The 23,555-nt window shown below is 35.8% G+C and overlaps 1 protein-coding gene across 1 annotated transcript in view; it reads right to left on the reverse strand.

Annotated features, from left to right (window-relative positions):
- NBAS (NBAS subunit of NRZ tethering complex) overlaps positions 1-23,555 on the reverse strand; it is a 151,367-nt gene that overhangs the window by 93,647 nt on the left and 34,165 nt on the right. Inside the window, exons 18-24 of the mRNA XM_070955550.1 lie at positions 23,263-23,400; positions 21,590-21,668; positions 21,280-21,384; positions 19,722-19,858; positions 5,893-5,976; positions 3,117-3,270; positions 1,391-1,576 (exon numbers count right to left, since the gene is read on the reverse strand). Of these exons, the coding sequence (XP_070811651.1) occupies positions 1,391-1,576; positions 3,117-3,270; positions 5,893-5,976; positions 19,722-19,858; positions 21,280-21,384; positions 21,590-21,668; positions 23,263-23,400 (883 nt within the window). The remainder of the gene's footprint in view (positions 1-1,390; positions 1,577-3,116; positions 3,271-5,892; positions 5,977-19,721; positions 19,859-21,279; positions 21,385-21,589; positions 21,669-23,262; positions 23,401-23,555) is intronic.

The following is a 23,555-nucleotide window of genomic DNA, read 5'->3' on the forward strand; positions in this document are numbered from 1 at the left end:
ACCAAGACAAATTCCTTGTGTGTCCAATCACACTTGGCCAATAAAGAATTCAATTCAATTCAATTCAATTCAATTCAATTCTATTCTATTCTATTCTATTCTATTCTATTCTATTCTATTCTATTCTATTCTATTCTATTCTATTCCTATTCATTCATTCATTCATTCATTCAGGCTTAAATCCGATCTTCTGAACTCCTAAGAGTAAATTTTTGTAGATGTAGATAAAAATAAGATGATTTGTACGCTGATGACACTCAGCTGTACATCTCCACTCCAAACCACCCCAATGATGCCCTTGAAGTGCCTGGAGGTCGTGCGGATCTGGATGGGGAGGAACAGGCTTCGACTCAACCCTTCCAAGACTGAGTGGCTGTGGTTGCCGGCGTCCCGATATAGCCAGCTGGTGCCATTGCTGGCTATTGGGGGCGAGTCATTGGCTCCCACGGAGAGGGCTCGTAACTTGGGCGTCCTCCTGGATGCACGGCTGTCTTTAGAAGAGCATATGATGGCCGTGGCCAGGGGGGCTTTTTATCAGGTTTGCCTGATACGCCAGTTGCATCCCTTTCTGGATCAGGACTCCTTATGCATGGTCACTCATGCCCTCGTCACTTCCCGCCTGGACTACTGTAATGCTATCTACATGGGGCTCCCCTTGAGGAGCACCTGGAGGCTCCAACTGGTCCAGAATGCAGCCGCGCGGGTGATTGTGGGGGCGACATGGCGCTCCCATGTAACACCTCTCCTGCGCGAGCTGCACTGGCTTCCGGTGGTCTTCTGGGTGTGCTTCAAGGTATTGGTTCTCATCTTTAAAGCGCTTCATGGCTTAGGGCCTGGATATCTACGAGACCACCTTCTGCCACCGATAACCTCCCACCGGCCAATACGCTCTCACAGAGAGGGTCTCCTCAGGGTGCTGTCGGTCAAAAAATGTCGACTGGAGGCCCCTGGGGGCACCTGCCCTCTGGAACGAGCTACCCCCAGGGATACGACTGATCCTGGACCTCCGAACTTTCCGCCGGGCCCTGAAGACTTTTCTATTTCAGCAAGCCGGGCTGGCTTAAAAATTTTAATTGGTTAATTTTATGGGTAAGGGGTTTTAAATTGGAGAAGCCAAATTGATTTAATTATGTTTTAAATTATTTTAATTTTCATATTGTATGTATTTTAATCTTGGCTGTTCACCGCCCTGAGTCCTTCGGGAGAAGGGCAATATAAAATTTTTAATAATAATAATAATAATAATAATAATAATAATAGTAATTATTATTATTATTATTTCATGTAAGACAAAAAGACTGCCATTTTGTATAAGGCAAAATTTCATTGCAAAATAAAATAACTTTAAAAAAAACATTTACCACTATGGGGCAAAATGTAATGCACATACTTTTGACATTAACAGCCTTAGCTTCCCAATGTTTTCCATTTGCTGTAACTCTTTTAACTTCAAAGTAATGTCACATCCAGTCTCATAAACGAGGGTCTCCAATGTAACCAGATCATCACAGAGAGGGCGAAGACCAGGAATATTCCTTTCCATACCAAGGCGAACCAGTGAGAGAGCACAATCTACCTATTTAAACCACAAGCAGAGAACAGAATGAAACAAGAATGTCAAGCCATTAATGACTTACTCATCTTCTAGAAAGGTTTCAAAACTGAAGAAAGTTGTTTCAAACACAATTCACAACTCTGATCTGGTTATGATGCCATTTTATAATGATATTTTAGATTGAATCATTAATACTAAACTTTGAAATTCAGTCATACCAGATGTCAGGCTGAACAGATTTAATCCCCAAATTTTCTTATACACTTAGCATATAGTATCTTATCTGGGATGAGGAATGGCTAGCTTTTATTTGGCTTCCAGCCAGATCTAAATCATTTGTCCCTGTCTTCACTACAGAAGCCCTAGGATAGAGACTTGTACGTGAAGTGAAAAATAATCTAAAAAGCAGAAACAAATAGTTATGACAAGTGAGAATTTTGTAAACCTCAATGCAATTTGAAAATATACCACCAGCTTCACATGCCATTCCATCTAATAGATTGTATGTGAAGTTAGTAATTTTCTTGCAAAATATGTTACTTGTGCCTGACATTACTACTCTCTAAAATTGGCGTGGCAAAGAAGAATCTACATCTCCACATCTATGAGATAGAACATGCTGTTAGGCACCTTTCTTAGTTTCAGAAGTACAACTGTCACAACTTACAATAATTAATAACTAAGGCCTTGAACACTCGTGAGGATATTGAGGTGTCTATCACTGACGCAAAACCACTGTCACAAAGCTTTCCTCTGAATTTATGAACAAAAACACAAGTAAAAGATATATTATTTTAAGAATTTTTAAATTTATACTCATGCTGTGGATTTGACTGAGCCTAATGGAGCTGTACATATAATCCTCTTTTTAAAAGACACTGGACTAAAAGTAAGACTGGCTTTTTTGAAAGCAAATATAACTTTAAAGATCCTTGTCTTTTACAAGCACTTTTCAAGTGAGTCCTTTGACATAGGCAGAAGCCCACTTCTATAGTTTGGTGGACATTTTTGAACAGGAAGCTTATTTTAAATGTAGCTCAACAGAATATTTGAATGATAAACTGACATCTCCCACTCACCCACCTCTGTTGCTGAAAAAACACTATAAAGCTATTAAAATTATATAATTAATACTAGTAACCCAACTCTGATATGGTAGATTACATGTTAAAATATTCCTTTATATGTTGCATATTCACTATATGTATAATACAAAGTCTATGGAGATTCTCAGTCATCCAGGTCACGGTTGTCCCAAAGGTGCTTTTCAAAACTAGACTTCCTTTGTTTTTCCTTGAAGATGTTTTGCTTCTCATCCAGTTAGAACTGAAGAAGCTTCTTGGATGAGAAGCAAAATGTCTTCAAGGAAAAACAAAGGAAGTCCAGTTGCCTTTTGAAATAGCACCTTTGGGATAATATCCAAAGGGAAATACAGCATATGAAACATAATCAGATTTAATCTATATGAAACTGTATGTTTTAATTCCACAAAACAGAGTATATGAGGTCTTCCAAAACAAAAAACAAAAAAACCCTATAGTCACTATAGACTTGTGTTTACCTGCATAGAGTAATTTTCTATCTCCTCTGCTCGTTTCCAGTACCAGTCTGTGGCTAAATTCATTGAAAGGTCAGTTGCTTTGTATTTCAACAATTCAGGTTGAGAGTCAAACAAAATTTCACTTTCATCTTGAAGAACTGGATCAATAATTAACCTGAGCATCACAAACAAAAATATAGATGCAGAATCCAGAAATCAGATGTTTATGTGGAAAAGGAACTGAATGCATGAGTTTAACAACTAGTGGCTATAAAACTCAATATGATTAATTTCAAAGAATCAGTGTCAAAAAGAAAAAAGGACCATTCCCCCCCAAAGTCATATCCATTTTGTACACCATATTAACAAGTTCATGTTACTTTTATCTCCTCCTTTAGTGATTCAGCTATTTTTATTCCTAATTTTATTTTCATTTTTAATTTCATTGTACTTAGGTACACCACTTCTGATTGGCCAATGTCCAAAACCAAATGTTATCACTATTACAAATTCTTTCCAAACAAGGTTTTAAAATACTGATATGTCAGTCTTTAAATTAATTGTATTTCTCTTGTTTTAGTTGTTGCAACCCACTAGAGCAGGGGTGTCAAACTCATGGCAGGTGGGCCAGATGTGTTATGCCCAGTTTAGTGAAGGAGAAAAAAGTCACAATACATCACATGATGACGAGTTTGACACCCCTACATTAGAGTAATTGAGAATTGGGTGATATACGAATGAGAAAGAGGGAGAGAGGGATGATAGTTAGATAGATAGATAGATAGATAGATAGATAGATAGATAGATAATCAGATTCATTTTTCCTTTAAATATTTTATTTTGAGAAACTGGTATATTAAAAAAGCCATAGAAAGGATCTAATTTAATATTTACATTGATAAGGAATATCCATATACAAACAAGTTGATTACACCTACTGCATTTCCATTCATTACTAAGTAATTAAACTTTATTGCTACATCAACAGGAGTTTATGTTCATACACATTTTTATTACACTACTGGAAGTGAATAAATTAGTCTCTGTATATAAACATAAAAGTATATCTAATGTACAAATGGGTTTTCCTTGTGTTCAGAAATTGTTCTCTCGGTAAACTGGGCCTCTTCCATTCTAACTGGGGTGCAAAATTTTGTCCAAGTACAAGTAAGGGCATTGTGATTAACTCCTGACTGCAATTCACGATGGTAGGAGCATTGAGAATGGATATTGTCTTCTATCCTTGTCAGCATAGTAGGAATTCTACTAAATGTGTCCACTAAGCAATGAAATTAACAATTTGACTCTACAGAGTAACCTTCACCATTGTTCAACAGCAAGAAGTATGTAGATACAGTATAGCTTTGTGCATATATACAAATTTCTGTGCATGTGATGAGATAGATGATTACTTGCATTATAAAAAGTAAACTGTTCAGTGCCACTTTCTTAGAAAGAGACTGGAGTAGAAAGATAAAAAAGAAATTTTATGAAAAAAGAGGCAGGAAAAGAGGAAAAGAAATGAAATGTGATAAAAATATTGTAAATAATTATTTCATTTATTCATTTATTTAATTTAAAACATAACTACCCATCAACACTGGGTGGCTTCCAAAAAGCAATATCAATTGCATACCAAATACAGAATTGGGAAGTTCTGTACTTCTAAAAAGAAACAATTTAATCCCCATTATCTTGTCATATAAAAAGCTAGTTCTCTGAGCAGATATTAGTACAGCTAGAATCTAGTTAGTTATGAGTAGAAGACCTAATGTAATGCCCCCAAGACACGGTATTATTAGGGAAAAAAAACTCAGAGAAGAGGAAGTAGCCTCCATATAAGAAATCTATGGTTATTAGGGTCATGGGCACAAAAAACTACACTATATCGTCATCATCCTCTTTTAACGACCCCATAATTCCTTGAGGGGTGAAGTCTGGGCAACTGAATGGAGCTAGCAGAGTGTTTACTGGCCAGATGCCCTTCCTGTCACCAATGCAGAGTTTTGTTCAGCAGATATATTCTCATTGTGCCCAGAGAGAGAAATATCTGCCTCTACCTAGGATTGAACTCACAGCCTCCTGATTATGAGGTGAGAGCGCCATCTCTAGGTCACTGCAGCACTCCAAAAAATTAAACTACCGGTATATGTATCCCAAGATAAACTTTGAAGAAAGCATGCCAGCTCTGATTAATAAATCTAATTTTATCATAGCATACTCAAAACTTTGAAGTGTTCTTCATCTGTTTAGGACTGCAAGTTCTCGCGAGAATGAGACGAAACAACTTCAGAAAGCTTATTGTATGCAAAAATATGGGAAAATAATGCAATATCTATAGTGGAAGATTGGGTTATAAAGTTGACTGAACTTGCAGAAATAGAGAAGTTGACCAGTTTGATTATGGGGAAAAAAATGATATTTTTTAAAAAAAATTAGAAACTTTATGTGGACTTTTTGTTGAAAAAAAACCAAAAGACTGAATTAATATTTGGGAATTGAAAAGGGCTAAAGAGGATGTGGAAAAGAATTGGTTGATAATTATAATTATAAGATGAGCAAATGTTTCTTACTTTTTATCATTTTTGTTTACTTCTTTTGAATACTTTTATTGTATCAAAAAATCTAACAGAAATATATATTTTAAAAAAGAGAAATGATGCAAGTGGCATTTTGCTTTCAAAGGAGAATGCAGAAAGATTGCAGAGGATTTCCCATGGATAGTTGATCCTACTGAACTTAAAGAAAAAGACTGAATCACCAAACCAAATATAAAATTAAATTAACATATACTTACTTGCACGGTGGCCCTTCACACCAATCTTCTTCTCTGTGTTTTCTCTCACTCCAAGGAACAATCTCGAGTGCATTTTGTCTGTAGCTGTGGCAAATATAGAAACAAAATAGACTTCAAATTTACAATAGTTCATTTAGTGACCATTCAAAGTCGCAACGGCCATGAAAAAAGTGTCTGATGTTTGTTTTTCACACATACAATTGTTGCAATATCCCATGGTCACGTGATCAAAATTTGGGCGGTTTGCAACTAACTCATATTTATGACGATTACAGTGTCTTGGGATCATGTGATTACCTTTTGCAACCTTCTGACAAGCAAAGTCAATAGGGAAGCCAGATTCATTTAACAATCATGTTACTAACTTAACAGATGCAGTGAGTCACTTACCAATTGTGGCAAGAAAGGTCATAAAATGAGGCTAAACTCACTTAACAATGTCTCACTTAGAAATTTTGGACTCAATTGTAGTTGTAAGTTGAGGACTACCTATATGCAATGTATTAAAAATCTAATCTAATGAAATGCACAGTTCAACATTTGGAGTAGATGATCATGGTTGATCAGCAGCAATGCTCTCCATTACATTACTTCTTCCAATAGTCATCATTTTTCGCTAATCAAAAGTATAGTGATGCAGGATGGCACAAAATGTACAATATACCTTTGCCTGTTCATTAATGAGATCTAAGCTGGCAGTGATTGACCAGAAAATTAATCTTGTAATCTTGTAATTACAATGAACAACTAAGTGAAAATGTAAGCAGTGTGCAGTTCTTATGAGAAAGTCAAATTCTCTCTTTGAAATAATTAGAAAGCGGATTGAAAATAAAACTGTCAATAGAATTATATCCTTGTGCAAATCTATGATTAGAAAACTGTCTACAATTCTTGTGACCACACCTTAAGAATATTAAGGAAATTTGTCAGTTTTTAACTTGAAAATATCTGGACTGTTTGACTGGCAAATCCTTGCTGTTTTTCTGGCAAAGTTTTTCAGAAGTGGTTTGTCCTTGACTCCTTCCTAGGGCTGAGAAAGAGTGACTGGCTTAAGGTCATCCAGCTGGCTTTATGTCTCAGGTGGGACTAGAATTCACATCTCCTAGTTTCTAGCCTGAATCACACTATGACAACTGGAAAACTTTTTTTTTATTACAAAAATAAATAGATATAAAACCACCACCATCTCCACCACCACCCAAAAGGAAAAAAAAGGAGAAGAGGAAAGACTGAAGTATGGAGAGATATATTAGAAATATATAAAATCATGCATGGCACAGATAACATGGAGAGTCTTTCCCCCCCCTCCTCTCTGGCAATGTTAGAATTTTACATCATCTATTGAAATTAAATACAGGGACCTTCACCAGTGGTGGGTTGCTACCGCTTCACCCCAGATCAGGCGAACCGGAAGCGGCGGCGGGAGGCTCCGCCCACCCATCAGGATGTCTTTGCGCATGCGCAAAGCTTTTGCACATGCTCAGAAGTGTTGTGCATGCATGCAAGCGAACCAATAGCAAACGAAATTGAAACCCACTACTGACCTTCAAGACAGATAGATAGGAAATAACGTTAACCATGTTTAAATTGTGGGACTTGCTACCAGAAGTCTTATTAGTGGCAGCTAGTTAGAAAGATTTGAGAGCAATTTATTACCTTCTCAATTACAAGCAGCCTGTCTTAAATCCTGTTTCTATGGCACAGTTATACAATGGAGCTACTGCTGTGAGGTTACCAACCGTAACCTGTGGACCACTATGCTATACTGATGCTAGACTAGATGGGCAAGACTAGATTCTTACATTCTTATGCCACTATTTGAGAAGGATCCCTTAATAGGTTCTACTAGTTAGATGGATTTATCCAAACCTAGGAAAATCTAGGTTTCCAACAGAAGATTTTGCCCATTTTGCAATTCCCTGTCATTAAGCCAAATATAGATCACATTCAAGATCAGTCAATGGAAAATCCTTATTCTTTATGAACATACATATTGGTTGTATGTTTATAAATACTGGTTGTCTACCTCTGTATTGATCACAAAATCTAAACTGTAGAACTTGTTTTCAATTTAGTGTTTATGACAGAAATAGATGAATTGTGAAGGGTGCAGTCTCTGAATATGCAGGTTAGTTTTCCTTAAGCACTAAATTATTATTAGAATTCTCCTTTGGGATTAAAGGCCAAAAGTACAATTAAATCAGGCACACAAGGGACTGAATGGCATGCAAGGGTGGGGCAGGCTGGAATAAAAACTAAATTTGAATTAAGTAAAAGAAAATGTAATTAACCCAAAATGATTATTTTCCATACAATTGATAAACTCCTCCTACTGCTCGATTAAAAATTATTATTCGGCAGCAAGGCTTTGGTTGAGAAAGCAAGTGGCCCTGGAGTCTAAAGATGTGCACCCCTGCATTGAATGGATATTTGCATTTAATCTGCAAAGATTTTAATATGCCAGTAGGGATGGCATATTAAAATAATTAAATCAAAACTGGCATCAAGGGGGAATTTAACCTTTTCCTCTCTTAAGGAAAGCTGAGAATTTTCTTTGCTTTGGGAGTAGCCTCTGGATATTAAATTTTCCCACCAAACTTTCTTTAATTAATTTGCTTTTTAAAAGAACAGTATACTAGCTTAGTGTCAAGCAAAATCTTGACACTAAAAAAAGAAAAAGAAAGGTTTTCAAGGTTAGTGAGCACATTTTCTTGAGAACTATTCTTTGGCAGTATCTCATGCATTATCTTCTCTATGTTTTAAGTTCTTAGGATTCCTACACAAAGACTTTCTCTGCATTTCTGTATAGTACACAGTTATTTCTTAGCACCATTTATAACAATCAAATACACTGTAATTATTGTTATTACAGTTCAATAAAAAAAAAACCTATTGGGTGTGGGATTTAAATTTGTGATTTCTGTTTCTGAAAAGATGACACAGATACCCTAAGGGACAAGCTATTGCAGAATGATAATCTGTTCCAAATAAGTTATAGCTAAGCTTTTAAGTCAAGGTCTTGCCACAGCCACTATTCAAAATAACACAGACTCCCAAAAATGAAGAAACAGTAACTTGGACTCCTGCTTCTGTGATTTAATGATATTTAATGACATTTGATCTATTTGATACTTAAGTCAGTTTCTCTCTCGTGTAAAGCTCATTAGCTCTGTGCCTTCGGGACCCGTCCCAGGGATATGTTTCCAATCTGTTAATAAGATAGTTTCCAATCACAGACAGCGGGGAAAGAGGGCATGGAAAGTCTTTACTTTGGAAAAATAGAGCCCATTTCTATTGCTTTCTTTTTCCTACTATTCTTCTGGAACCCAGTTAGTTGAGAGAGAGAAGACTAATCAACATTGCCAGGTAACTGTAAGTAAGTGTACCCTCTCTTCAGTACTATCTCCTGCTCTCCCCAACCAGCATCCCTCACATATGATTGAGGTGCAGCTCATGAAGTGCCAGGCCACCGGGTGAGTCCTTCCTTAGCATTTCCTATTGCACTGAATCACCACCCTCCATTGTAGCAAGGATACATTTCACAATCCATTTTTTTAAACAAAGAGCTATGATACCTCCCACCCCCAATTTAGGGGCTTCTGCATGCCTCGTCCATAATACCCTTGACCTGTTCCCTACTGCCCTTTACATGCTGGGATGATGTACCTCTTTAGCTTAGAACACGGGTGTCAAAACTTGTGATGATACATTGTCATCACGTGACATATCATAACTTTTTTGCCCTTCCAAAAAGTGGGGATGGGCGTGGCCAGCGTGATGCATCTGGCCCGTGGGCCGCGAGTTTTGACACCCCTGGCTTTCTTTGTATCTGAACATTTCTTTGTATCTGAAGACTATATGCACAAGTTAGGGTTCTGAAAAGACTAGAGCTTGAAAACCTAACCTATTTGTCAAAACGTATTTGTCTCAATCCTGGTAGGGCAATGAAGGGGTGAGGTAAATAGGGAAATTCTTGTTTCTCTTTTGCACAATGGCAACACATTGGGTTAGAGACAGATTTATATAACATGCTGTAAAATTTTACATTTTACCCATGTATAAACATAAAATATTCATATCTAAATATACTCATATTCTCCTATGAGAAGGAAACACAGGGCCAATCCTCTGGCTTATGTCCAATCCCTTTATACGGCCATTAGCTTTATCAAATAATATAATAACTTGAGCAAGGTATGTCTACTTTATGTGGCCTTCATTTCTGGAACTGATCCATCCCAATGTAATATACAACATATATTAATGTTGTACATTAATGTTAATCCTAACCAGGCACTTCTATAAAGAGTTTTAATTCTTTCTGTTAATATGATGTACTTATTTTGGCTTTATCTGGAACTGACTGGATATAAAAGATAGAGGATGATTGTACTTTAACATGAATAAGCTAAAAGAACAAAGTTAAGTACCTTATGAATATTATTACAGAACAGATGAAGCTTAAAAAACCATTTTGAAATTTAGAAATTTAAATTGGTGTGTCTCCCTTTACTCTTATATAGAGCCCTAGGAATCGCGTAGCAGTAAGACAAAGCTTTACAATATGCAAGAACAAATAAATCTATGTTTCACTATGGCATTAAATGTCAAAGAACAGTTTTTGTAAATAAATATTTCTTTTAAGACTGTGGCAAATATTACAAAGCTAGGCAATGGCAATGGATATACATGCAAACAGGTAATCCTTTAGATTCTTTCAATAGTATATCATTAGGGAAACTAAAAGCATCATCTTGTGGCTGGAAACATTTCCTCATCAAACATGTAACACAAGCATCATATCTATTCCTTATCATCTCAAAAATTAAATGTATGTTGGAAGAGTATCCGAAGCACATAATATGTTCTAAAATTAAAATGGCAATGCATGTTTATAAACATACAATTGCAAAAAAAAAAAAAAAAGTGATGAAAATTTCATTGGGATGCAAAGGTAAACAGAGAGAGGGACGTAAATAAACAGAGGTAAGGGAACCAGTACTAGATAACCTTAGTGAATCCACAATGCTGGTTGAGGGGAGAGCACCGAAAAGCTGAGTCCAAGATGTAGTTAACAGCAGAGGCCCTATTGTTTATAACAATGACACCCCTGGTTCTTATAAAAATAATATTTAATTAAAGACATTGAAAAACATAGCTATTCTCATTTGATTCTGTTAAAGAAAGGGTACTGAATGCCTTTGTAACAAGCAGTTAATATCTACTTAGCATCCTTATATCACATTTAAATGTTTTGTAGGATACTCCTTTGAATTATCTTAAGCTTTTTACATTTTGCATAAGGAAATAAGAAAAATGAAACCTGTATTTGAATCTACATAAGAGATGCTTCACCATTTAAGCACAATGCTTAAGGCAGAAAAAAGCCTTTTCTGTAATAAAAATCTTTTAACCAAGGCAAGAGACCATCAGGCCAAAGTAAACTCACATTATTGACCGTTACATTTATAAACCAACAGATGCCAGCCTCTTCGCTCTCTGTAAGTAAGTGAAGTCTTTTAAAATGAACCATTTTTAATATGTTTTCTCCTCCCTGTAAAGAGATAATTTTATAGCCTCTCCTAGAGGGTTTAAAGCTTCAAATAGCCAAGGAATTCATATCAGCACTCTGCCAGTAAAGAGAAAATTATGCTGCCTAAAATTAAGCGCAAAATGCTATCTAGGGAGTATTTCAAAGAGTAGATTAAATGCACCTCAGGCATTTGAATGCTAGAAAAAGTCTCCAAGACACTGGAACATCTTTCATTGTGACTATTTATTTATTGTTTCCATTAGATATTTTGTAAGGGTTTTTTTTAATGACATCATTGAGGTAAAGAACTCCTTGGTAGTAAATACTGAATGCTTACAATTGGTTCCTATAAACTAGATATATTGTCACATCAACGGCAAGAACTTACAAACATTTTTGAGCCTTCAACGTAGAACAGAAAGCAACCCTATTATAACAAGCTTTTGTACGTTTATGAATAAAATAGTCTTATACGTGTTATTTTACATTTAACATTGAAAATCAAGACATGCAGGTACACATTCATACTATGTAAAAATTGAATAGATAATGCATTCGAGGGATAGAAAATAACATATAGATGTGATGGCCTGGATCCAAAGACTTGTACATAGGAGAAAAACGTTTGATAACTGCTTAACACAAAAATAAATGTTAGCTGTGTTCTACTGTGGGAGATATAATAAATGAAAAAAAAAAAAGTTGGTTGTCACGCACTTGTCATGAAAGTTAATTAGGTCAGAAGCAATTATTTAGAAGTACAGGTAGTCCTCGATTTACGACCACACAATTGAGCCCATTTCTGTTGTTGAGGGGAAAAAATGTGTTAAGTGAGTTTTGCCCCCTTTTACAACCTTTCTTGCCACAGCTGTTAAGTGAATCGCTGCAATTGATAAGTTAGTATCCCAGTTGTTAAATGAATCTGGCTTCCCCATTGACTTTGTTTGTCAAAAAGTTGTAAAAGGTCATAAATATGACATAAATATGAACCAGTTGCCAAGCATCTGAATTTTGATGACATGATCATGGGGATGCTGCAAAGGTTCTAACTATGAAAAACGGTCATAAGTCACTTTTTTCAGTGCTCTTGTAACTTTGAACAGTCACTAAATGAACTATTGTAAGTCGAAGACTACTTGTAGTAGTGGGTTCTGCTAAAAATAAAACTTTTTGAGCCAAATCAACAAATATAATATATAATGCATATTCTGTATGTTCTGTTCCTAATACAATGCATAAAAACTTTTGTATAGTGTTTTACTATATTTCATATAGTAAAACACCTCGAACCAAAGTTTAATCTATATGACCAAGCCCACAGTTTTCTTGCCACAATACAGAAGGGATTTCCCAGTCTTTTTCTAGGATGATTTTTTAATGTTTTAAGAGGTTAGCCAACTGCCCTGGGATTTGTTAACATAGTCTTCTATCAAATTATTAAACAAGCCAATCCTGCTTTAGATTTCTTTTGAGATTAGTCCAAGTTACCTTTAAATATGTATTCAATTTATGCTAATAAATGAACTGCACTTAAAGCTCAGTTCTAATGCTTTTTACTTACACATAAACCCAATAACCTTTAATTAGATTTATTTCCATGTATGCTTTTCCATGCATTTTTTCTTTTAGGGAGATGGGTAGTTTAGAAATGTGAAATACAAATAAAATAAATGTTTGATTAAGATTCTCAAGAAATATATCATAAAATATAAAAATATGCCCCACTAAACTATTGAAGAAGTTATCTTAATTTTGAGATAATCTCCTCCTTTTCTTCAAAGTTTATTGGCTAGTTTCTACAACAGAATTTTAAAAACGTCCTTTAACTTCTACATTTTTCTTGAAATCACCCTAAAATATAATAAACTGAATTTGATTATCATCCCTTCTTCAGAAAATACGTTGTTTTTCTGGTTGTACAACAATTTTTTTCCTTAGTTTTCCTTGCCAGTTCCCCTTTTGCTTGGAAAAATCTTCCAATCCCTCATAGTAGACTTGGATGCTACAAAAAAGATGTGTGTGTGTGTGTGTGTGTGTGTGTGTGTGTGTGTGGGAGAGGGAGGAATAATCTAGTTTTGCACACTGTTTGCTGACAAGCACAATTTAAGGCAACATAATTCATTCTTCTAGTTATTTTGGAATGGTAGATGGTATATGTCATTTCATTTCTTTAAATGAAATAACCCAGACATTTTAAACAATTTCACCAGAAATAGATTCCTCTACATTAGTCTATTTGTCCCTATAGGGAGGGTTCTGAGAAAATCTTGAGCCTCTGTTGCTCTCTTTACAGGAAATATTGAATGACTTTTATTTATCTCATCCTGAAGCAATATTCTGCAGTAAGTCAGAATCTTATTTGTTGTTTCTTCTGTCTGATCAGGATTCCAATGTTTCCTCCTAGGCTGCTCAAATTTGTGGTTCTACTTATTTTTTTTTCTACTGTTTTTCTTTCTTCTTCAATTATGAATAATTATCAGAGATTGCCTGGACAAGTCCCTGCACTTTTCTTGGCAAGGTTTTTCAGCAGATGTTTGTTAATCTTGGTGATTGCCACTACCATCTCTTTTATTTTTTATGTTGATTTTTTTTCAATTTATGCTTACTTTTGATTATATCTATTGATTTTAGGTATGTCTTTGCATTTATTTGATATATATATATTTGATGTATCTTGTGTCTTCCGGCAATAAGGCCATAATAAAGATAAAGATATACTTGAAAGGTTCAGCTGCTGCTTGTTTCAACAATCCCTGCTGTGCAAATTTTCACAAGGGGCCCCTTTGCAACTGTGCTGTTAGGGAACAATTTATAAAAAAGCAACTACACAAACAAAATATTTAAGAAGAAAGACTTATAATAAGACTGAAAGACTTATAGTAAGACTAAGACACTGAATGCTTTAGAGCATTTCAAGTAAAAGAAGTAAGCAAAGGCATTCTTCCTATTAAAAGAAAAAAATGTAGTTAAAGGATTATAACGGGCATTTTATCAACTCTATAGAAGAACTTTTTCATCATAAGCTACAACAATCATTTCATTTAGCCAACCATGTTGTTTGTATCTTTCAATTTAATTTGTTTTTGTTTCCTAGTACAATTATTACTTATTATTATTATTACGAGCTTATTAGTAACCTTGACTATCACTAAGTTTTGTATCTTTTTATTCTTGATAAATGTATTTTATTCTCCTTATGTACACTGAGAGCATATACACCAAAGACAAATTTCTTGTGTGTCCAATCACACTTGGCCAATAAAGAATTCTATTCTGTTCTGTTCTGTTCTGTTCTGTTCTGTTCTGTTCTATTCTATTCTATTCTATTCTATTCTATTCTATTCTATTCTATTCTATTCTATTCCATTCCATTCCATTCCATTCCATTCCATTCCATATTCTATTCCATTCCATATTTTATTCCATTCCATTCCATTCCATTCCATTCCATTCTATAATGAATAGATTTGAAAAACAAAAATAAGGAAGGCACGGCTTTTAATATTAATTTCTATTACAGCTGCCTGATTTTTAGAATCTGTTAATAACACTGACTTGCACAGGACCTGACAATTATGGCAGGAAGCAGCCCAATTATAAGTGCATTTTACAGGTATTTCAAATAGCAAGAGCACTTAGACTTATATACCGCTTCATAGTACTTTACAGCCCTCTCTAAGCAGTTTACAAATCTCAGCATATTGCCCCAAACAATCTGGACCCTCATTTTACCAACCTCGGAAGGATGGAAGGCTGAGTCAACTTTGACAATTGGCAGAATTAGCCTGCAATTCTAACCACTGTACCATCACAGTTCTTTGTGGATAGTGGACACCTCAATATTGAAAAGTATGAAATTTGCCTCTAACAAAATATGGCATAATTAACAGCTTCAGGTTGTTAGAAACCTACTATCTCACATCAAGTAATTGAATCAATGCATTGTAAACGCTCAGCAAAGACTGAAACAAACAACACCAGAGCTACTCTGCAAATAATCTGGTCTCTTTGTCAATAAGTTCAATACAGGACCTGATACTGAAGGTAAAACAAAAACAGGTTAATAGCATACCAGTCCAACTGAAAACGGTCTTCAGCGCTCTCAAATACACAGGACGCCAATTGGCTATCAATTACTTTTCTTCTCCCTTCATTTCATAATTAGCTGAATTAATTTAATAAGACACTGTATTATGGGAGCGGTTATCAGTCAAACATCAAAAGATATAACTCAGGAAAAACATTTGAAAGAAATTTAGTGCAGACAAGGGAGCATATTTATGAACCGTTGCTTTAAAAATATAGTTCTCTTTCATCACCTTTCATGGCAGCCATAAATGGCTTTTCAGAAAAATTACAGCTGATGAGGGAATCATTTACCTGAGATTCCTCTGTATAACTAATATCTTGACTAACATTTCAATATTATTTGTAATGCATTGAAAACAGAAACAAAATTACAAGGCTTAAGCTATATGCAGTTCTATTGCTGACGAAGGCCATGATTTTCTAGAGATGTTCTCTTAAACTCAAATGGCTACACTCCTCAGAATACATTAAAGATTTAATTTTTTTTTAAATTACAAAGAATGCTCTTCCAGTCTGAGTATCTAAACACTGTACACTGTTTTTGTCAGTTTTTTCAACCCTACCACACCTTTTAAAAAGAGACTAGATTTGAAAGGAGAAAAAAAATCACTGTTTTTGACTTCTACTAAGATCATATCATTAAAAATGCTGCCTGAAGACTAAATAATTGAAAATTAGGACTAAAAGCTAACAGGGATAGAAGAAAATACAATGACAAAAAGCTGACAGGGTGAAATAGACTAATATGTCATCTGTAGATGTTAAGAAGCAAAGACATTTTACTCCGAAATATTAATGTCCCATCCTGTCAGACCATTTTTTCCCCTGTCTCCTCATTCTCACATTTATGAATGCTGATTTCTGTTTTGAACTAAAGGGTTGTAAACCAGGTGGCAGAAGGCTTTTTCATCCATCAGAGGCTTATATTAAGGGAACAGAACATTAACCACACTATATTATCTATGCTTTTCTGAAGATTTTCCAAATTTCTAAAGGAGGCTTATTAGAAAATTGTACAAAGAATTATCTCTGAAAATTACATTACTCCTTTCACTAGACTAAAAAGGCATGAAGGAAAATTTGGATAGATTTTATTACTACCTTCTTTGTCCATCCTCTTCTTAGTACCATTCTCAATACTACAAGAGTACAGTCTTTTCTATACTGCAGATAGAAATTAGTGGCAACTAATGTACATAACCTGTAACCCATAAGTCACATATGGCCCTCCACAGGCTTTTGGGTGAACTGCAGAACTCTCTTCGACAGGTTATCCTAAACTTACAGCCATAATGGGCCTGAAATGTTTGTAAGTCATTGAGGTTGTATGTTGATGCATCATGTGACTGGACTCAATTTTAAAACTGTTTTTACAATGGTTAAATGTGTCAACAGAATCATTAAGAGAATTGCATAGTCATTCAATGAATCAAATGGTTGTTAAGCAAATCCAGCATATCCAATGGACATTTTTTGGTCATATTGCATGGTCATGTGACCACAGCACACTGCAATTGGTCATAAATGCAAGCCAGTTGCCAAATGCCCATCACGTGATTTCAATGATGAATAATAAGTAGTTTTTTTTGAAGTCCATTAAAACTTCAAACTGTCATTAAGGAACCAGTCCTAAATCGAGAATACTTATACATTTCTTTATTTATTTACTTATTAACTTTCTGTGCCATCCATCTCACTAATACATATCAGTTTGAAATTGAATTTCTGACAAACAACAGTGGGTTGGTTTCTAAAGACAGCTTCTGGAATTGGACAAGACTCCAAGTTAAGAGAAGCCCATGGTGCCCAAACCAAGATCTGCCATGTTTATCTCTTCTCCTGCATTTTGTTTATGAGACTCCATCTCTCACCTGTATCTCTATAACAGTATTTTCTGGGGCAGAGAGGATCTCAAGAGAAAGGAATAATGGAAAAAAAGTCATGTCACATCTAAAAGCAGAACTATTATTTTATGCATGAGAAAAAGCATTTTGACACTGCACTAAAATTTGAAAGGGCTTCCTTAGCATGGCACACCAAATAGCAGCAACACTATCATCCCAGAAACAGCCAAATGCTTTATCTGAGAAATGAACTATATAAAATGATGATTTGATTAGGTTGCTAATAGGCTTTTCATTTTGCTAAGAAAAAAGTTAAGCCACTGTGTGTGTGTGTGTGTGTGTGTGTGTGTGTGTGTGAGAGAGAGAGAGAGAGAGAGAGAGAGAGAGAGAGAGAGAGAGAGGGAGGGAGAGAGAGAGAGAGAGAGAGAGAGAGAGATGCTGTTTTTAAAATGTCTCAAATTTTAAAATATTTGAACACATTAAAAATCAAAATATGACTTGGGTACTCTAAAAAGAAAAGTCCTATAATTTAGAGTAGCAAATGCCATTTCCTTTATCTTTTTTTAAAAAATTGAAAGAAAAGAGTAGAAAGACAGCTTTTATTTTGAATTATGCCAAGTACCAAGGCAATCAAACTGATCAGTCCTAGAGGAGATCAACCCTGGCTGCTCTTTAGAAGACCAAATCCTGAAGATGAAACTCAAATACTTTGGCCACCTAATGAGAAGGAAGGACTCACTGGAGAAGAGCCTAATGCTGGGAAAGATTGAGGGCAAAAGAAGAAAGGGACGACAGAGGACAAGGTGGCTGGATGGAGTCACTGAAGCAGTAGGCGTGAGCTTAAATGGACTCCAGTGGATGGGAGAGGACAGGAAGGCCTGGAGGAACGTTGTCCATGGGGTCACGATGGGTTGGAAACGACTTTGCAACTAACAAGAACAACAAATGACAAGCACCAACAATTACAACATATTGTATCTAAAATGTAAATACATCATGCCAGTTTCAGATGTATTCATTCTTTTAAGGCCCTGTCTGGACAAAAGTTGCTTTCTTTTAAATGGAGCTACTGTAACACAATGAGTAAAACTGTTAAACACCCCAAACTGTTGAATGTAAGAATCCATTACTGCTAGCTCTCACAAATGCTGATACTAGTAAAATATGCTTGTTTCGGATCTTGCAAATTTATTAGATTTTGATTCTAATACTTAAATTAGAAACTGTCTGCATAAAAAATAGCTTTCGTTCAGGTAAGCTACCCTAACTATTCTTTTTAGAGAAAGGAATCAACTAGTATTGCATTATCCGTGTCAATGGAGATTCTCAGTCATCCAGGTCATGGTTTTCCCCAAAGGTGCTTCTTCAAAGGGCAACTGGACTTTTTTTTCTTTGAAGACATTTCATTTCTCATCTGAGAAGCTTCTTCAGCTCTGTCTAAATGGTGGGGAATGGAAGGATTTATATTCCTTGCAAATGACCAACTGTCTGCAAGGAGTATAAATCCTTCCATTCCTTACCATCCGGTAGGAGCTGAAGAAGCTTCTCGGATGAGAGGCGAAATGTCTTCAAAGAAAAACGAGAAAGTTCAGTTGCCTCTTGAAAAAGCACCTTTGGGATATTGCATCATCACTTATATTTCCAGATAAGGATGAATAAATACCAGATTGGTCAGCCTTAAGATGATGTTTACAGCAATCTATTCTTCCACAAACAGCAAAAATGGAGTCAGTGATACAGTATATGTTCTAAAGAAAAAGACACCAAGCTCTTTCCCCAGATAATACTGGGAAAGACCACTAGGTGAAACCCAGAGGAGCCAATGGCTAGTTAGCATTATAAAGGATACTGAATGGATGAATCAGTAATCCAACATGGGACAAAGCAACTTCTCATGGTTGATTACTAAATCAGGCTTGCACTTAGATAACAATAGACTTCAAATAGTTGAAAGGAATTCATCCACTCTTCAACAAAGAAGAACATGTGTAAAGAAAATGATAGGTAATCCCAAACTACAAACACACACTTTATTTTAATAAAAAATGAGAATGTTGCTGATGATCAATGACTATTAAAGTGGGATGAGGAAAAAAGCACTTCTGAAAAAGGGGCATCCTTAAGGTATATATCTTATACCTAAATTAGACACTAATCAATTCTAGAAAAAAAAGCAACAAACTGAGCAGTTTTGCTAGAAATGTATGAGTTAGGGATCTCTCCTAAGCAGCACATGCAGCTTATATTTTAAACTAAGTTATTACTCAGGAATTCTGCTCGTTTTATTAAACTGAAATCTCTTGAGTTTCAGAAGTGAAATGTATAATTTTGCATTGATGTGTAGAGAGCAAGTATACACTCACCAAGCTTCAGGCAGCAAAAAAGAATATTCATGTGGGGAGGTAGTTTCAGGAAAATTGGAGAGAACTGGCAGCCGATACGGAAGCAGATCTGATCCGTGATATGTAAATAAAATCTCCAAGCCTCTTACATTACTTTCCTAGACATAAAGTTCTGCTTTAATATTCAGGAAAAATTATACATTCTGCTTAAAAAAAACTGAACACAAAATTAATGGGAAGTCAAGTAATTTTCTTTTTTTGAAAAATGTAATTCAGTCTTTAGAAGTATCTACTGATGGGAAGAATTTTCTTCGAATTACTTGTAAATTGGGGGTAAAGGGTGCTGTTCCACATTTTCTGAGAATAAAAGACACTGTTGAAATCAAAGAAACAATGACATGAAGGTGAATGACTGCAGAAAATACTGCTGAAATGCAGGAATGGTCTTGAAGATTAATTGGTGCTTGGCATGGCTGTTTGCCCAGTAAATATTTACTCTTTTTGTTACAGTTAAATAATTATCCTAGAGTTTCCCTATAGTTAAATCGTTTCTTTTTCACAGTACAGCTTCTTCTGACTCAATTTCCATTCTATTCTTTTTCTTGTTTTCCTTCCTCCCACCCCCGATCCTCCTGGAAAAAAAAAAAGGGGGGGGGTGTATTTATGCATTTCTTTGTGTGAAAGTGACTTATATATGAGACAAAACATGGATAAGTACTAAGATGAAACTAAATTAATTCTACTAACAGAGTATGCTTTTTACAAGCAATTAATTTGAATTGCTAGTACTAAATTCATTTACTATTTTTTTAAACCAGATTCTGCCTTTTTTGTGACTCCTGATGGGTATATGTGCATATACACAAATGCACATTAACATATGTGTATGTCACATACACACATTTACTTAGAAATTGCTTCTAGATTTCAGATAGAGCTAGCAATACTAGCAGAAGAGATGGGTACTGCAAGGTTTCCTTGTCTGTATATGTGTGTGTGTGTGTTTGGGGGGTGGGGGATTGATTTGTCCTTAGTGGGAGATGTCTTCCTTTCAGGTAAATATCATACTGCATGTTAAATATCCATTAATTATGATCAATAAACTGAGAATAATCTCTCAGTATTCTTTTCATCAGCAAGTAGTATATCATTAATATTTCGATAAAAAAAGACAGTGTTTTCCCCCAGAAGGGGAAGTCTATTATCACTTAAAAGAGGCCTCACTTATTATCTTCCAACAGAAAGTGTCTGATGGACATAGTTTCTTTCTTAGTATGTGATAAAGCCATGGGGAGAAAAGAACAAAAGGACCCTTTACTGTCTATTCCATAACCAGATGAAGATCACACAAGCAGGAAACCACATTAATTACTACAGTATGCCAAATAGGAATCATATTTCAATCGAATTCCATAGGTACAACCATACTTTGGTTGAGAAAAAGCTGCTGGCACTCAACATGATTTATTTCCACATTGATCTGAGAACCATTGTGCTGCATTTTAAGCTGGCACCATTAAATACCAATTAAAAAAACCTTCTCATATATAGGAAAAGCTTCGTAGAAGAGAAGGTATACCCGAGCATATGTTCTTGCAGAAAGCACAATATTTTGATTGCGGAACTTCCTGAAAAATTCTGCATCATAATTTTGCTCAGCAGCATGTGGTCCTCCAAGGATTTCCTAAACAAAAAGAAATATTTAAGTAAAGATATTAGTTCTTAGTTTACATGTGGCTTAAATTAAGTCTTGATGTTCATTATTTGTGCTAATGAAAATCTAAATAACAGGTTGAAAATATAAAGCAAGATCAGATGAAAAATCTCAAAAATTTTGTATGATGAGGTGCAAGTCAACCAATACGACCCACAGTTTAAATTTGGTGTACCTCATATGTTGCAAGCCGATCCAAATAGGTTAGTAGTTTCAACCTGCAGCGACATAATTCTTTCTGTTCCAGAGTTAATCTGTGTTTTAATAAATGATGGAGAGAGTTTTATATCTTTTCAAAGAATAGTAAGAAAAAAATAAATCCAAATAAAATCATACATATTGAGATACAGTTGTAAACAAGGAATATATGGTACCTTTTAAAAAGTAATTTCAATCTAGCTTTAAGTATGACTAGCTGTATTATTTAATCACCTGGATGTCCCATACAATACCCCTGAAATCCAACTAAATGTCTTAAATAAGATAGTGATGACCCTGATCCAGACTGCCATTCATAATGTAGAATTTGCATCTAAATATTTTTTTCTTCTGAAGAAATTAATCTGTACTACAGGATTTAGCAATATATATACACTCAGAATACTCTGAATGAATGAATGAATACCCTAGAACAGGGGTGTCAAACACACATTGTTATGGCATCGTCACGTGACATATCACAACTTTTTCTCCCTTCACTAAACCGGGTGTGGGCGTGGCCAGCATGTGACGCATTTGGCCCATGGGCTGCTAGTTTGACAGCCCTGCTCTAGAGGAACCATTCACATGCTGGATAGGAACTCAGGGAGTTGAAGTCTAATACAACTTGAGAACCTCAGGTAGAGAAAAGCTGTTTTAAAGCCATCAATTGTGCATTAGACCAGTGGTCACCAACTGGTGGTCTGTGGACCACTGGTGGTCAGCGAGAAAATTTTGGTGGTCCGCAGAAAAATTATTTGCATTTTTTATATTGCACTAAATCAGGGGTCCTCAAACTACGGCCCCTGGGCCAGATATGTGCAATGAACGCTTGTGTTACTGCAGGGAGTCTCCCCTTCGGGGTCTTTTTGTATGGGTTGGAGGGGGGCAGAAATTCCGACTTGGAGTCTGCTTCAGCCTCCTGGTATGGGGGCTTTGGGCAAAGGCTGGACGGAAGAGCCGGAGGGCTTTGTTCCAATGAGACTACATCATGGCCTGGAACTGGCTGACCATCTCAGCTGAGCCTCCAAGTGCCTGTACTTGGCCTTGCACTCCCTCAGGTCTTCCCTCTGCTTGGAAAGCCTATGCTCATAGTCCTCAATGAGGTGCTTCTGCTGAGCCTCCTTCTAGGTCAGATCCAATTTGAACTGAGCCAGCTGTTTTGCCAACTCTTTCTCGTGGTGGCTGCTTAGTTCCAACAACTGCTTCCTGTTGGGGCCCTAAAGAGCCCGGGCAGGCAGGCGAGAAGTGGCTGGGAGGGAAGAGGCGAGTAGAGTGACATTGAGTTGAGCACACCCACCCAGTCACATCACCACCTAGCCACGCCCACCCAGCCAGTCATTAGGCAGATCATATTAATGGTCTGTGGGATTTAAAATTATGAATTTAGTGGTCCCTGTGGTCCGAAAGGTTGGTGACCCCTGCATTAGACAACTTAACTAAAAACTATTAACATTTGATTGGTGTACCTGTTTCCACATTTTAAACCTCAACAGGAAATTCAATAAATCGGACCATTCAAAGATTACTGTTTAGTCAAATACTTATATATTAATCCACTTAGAAATAGAATGTATTTAACTCTTCATAAACATGTATGTGAATGTTACAAAACAGTAAGAAGTGACTGAACTTGACAAATTTATTTACTTTGAGAAGTCTACTAATTCTAGCAGTTCTTGATACTTTATGGCTTCCTGCTCCTTTCTATACTCTGCTTCTTCCTCTGGTGTTAAAAATTCTTCATAAAGTAGTTCATCAATGTCTATGTCACCCGGCAAGATAAATCTGGAGAGAATAACAATAATGAAAGAATTAAAAAACTGATTATTTAATCAATAGCCAACTTTTTTGTTCAATTTACAGTTTTGAACTTTTAGATTACAATATATTTTTTAAAAAAAAAATTAAAGGAATACTCAGCAAAAACAAATCCATGAGGT

This window comes from Pituophis catenifer, unplaced genomic scaffold, assembly GCF_029215685.1.
Source record: "Pituophis catenifer annectens isolate HBS135680 unplaced genomic scaffold, rPitCat1.0.hap2 SCAF_1, whole genome shotgun sequence".
Taxonomy (NCBI): Eukaryota; Metazoa; Chordata; class Lepidosauria; order Squamata; family Colubridae; genus Pituophis; species Pituophis catenifer.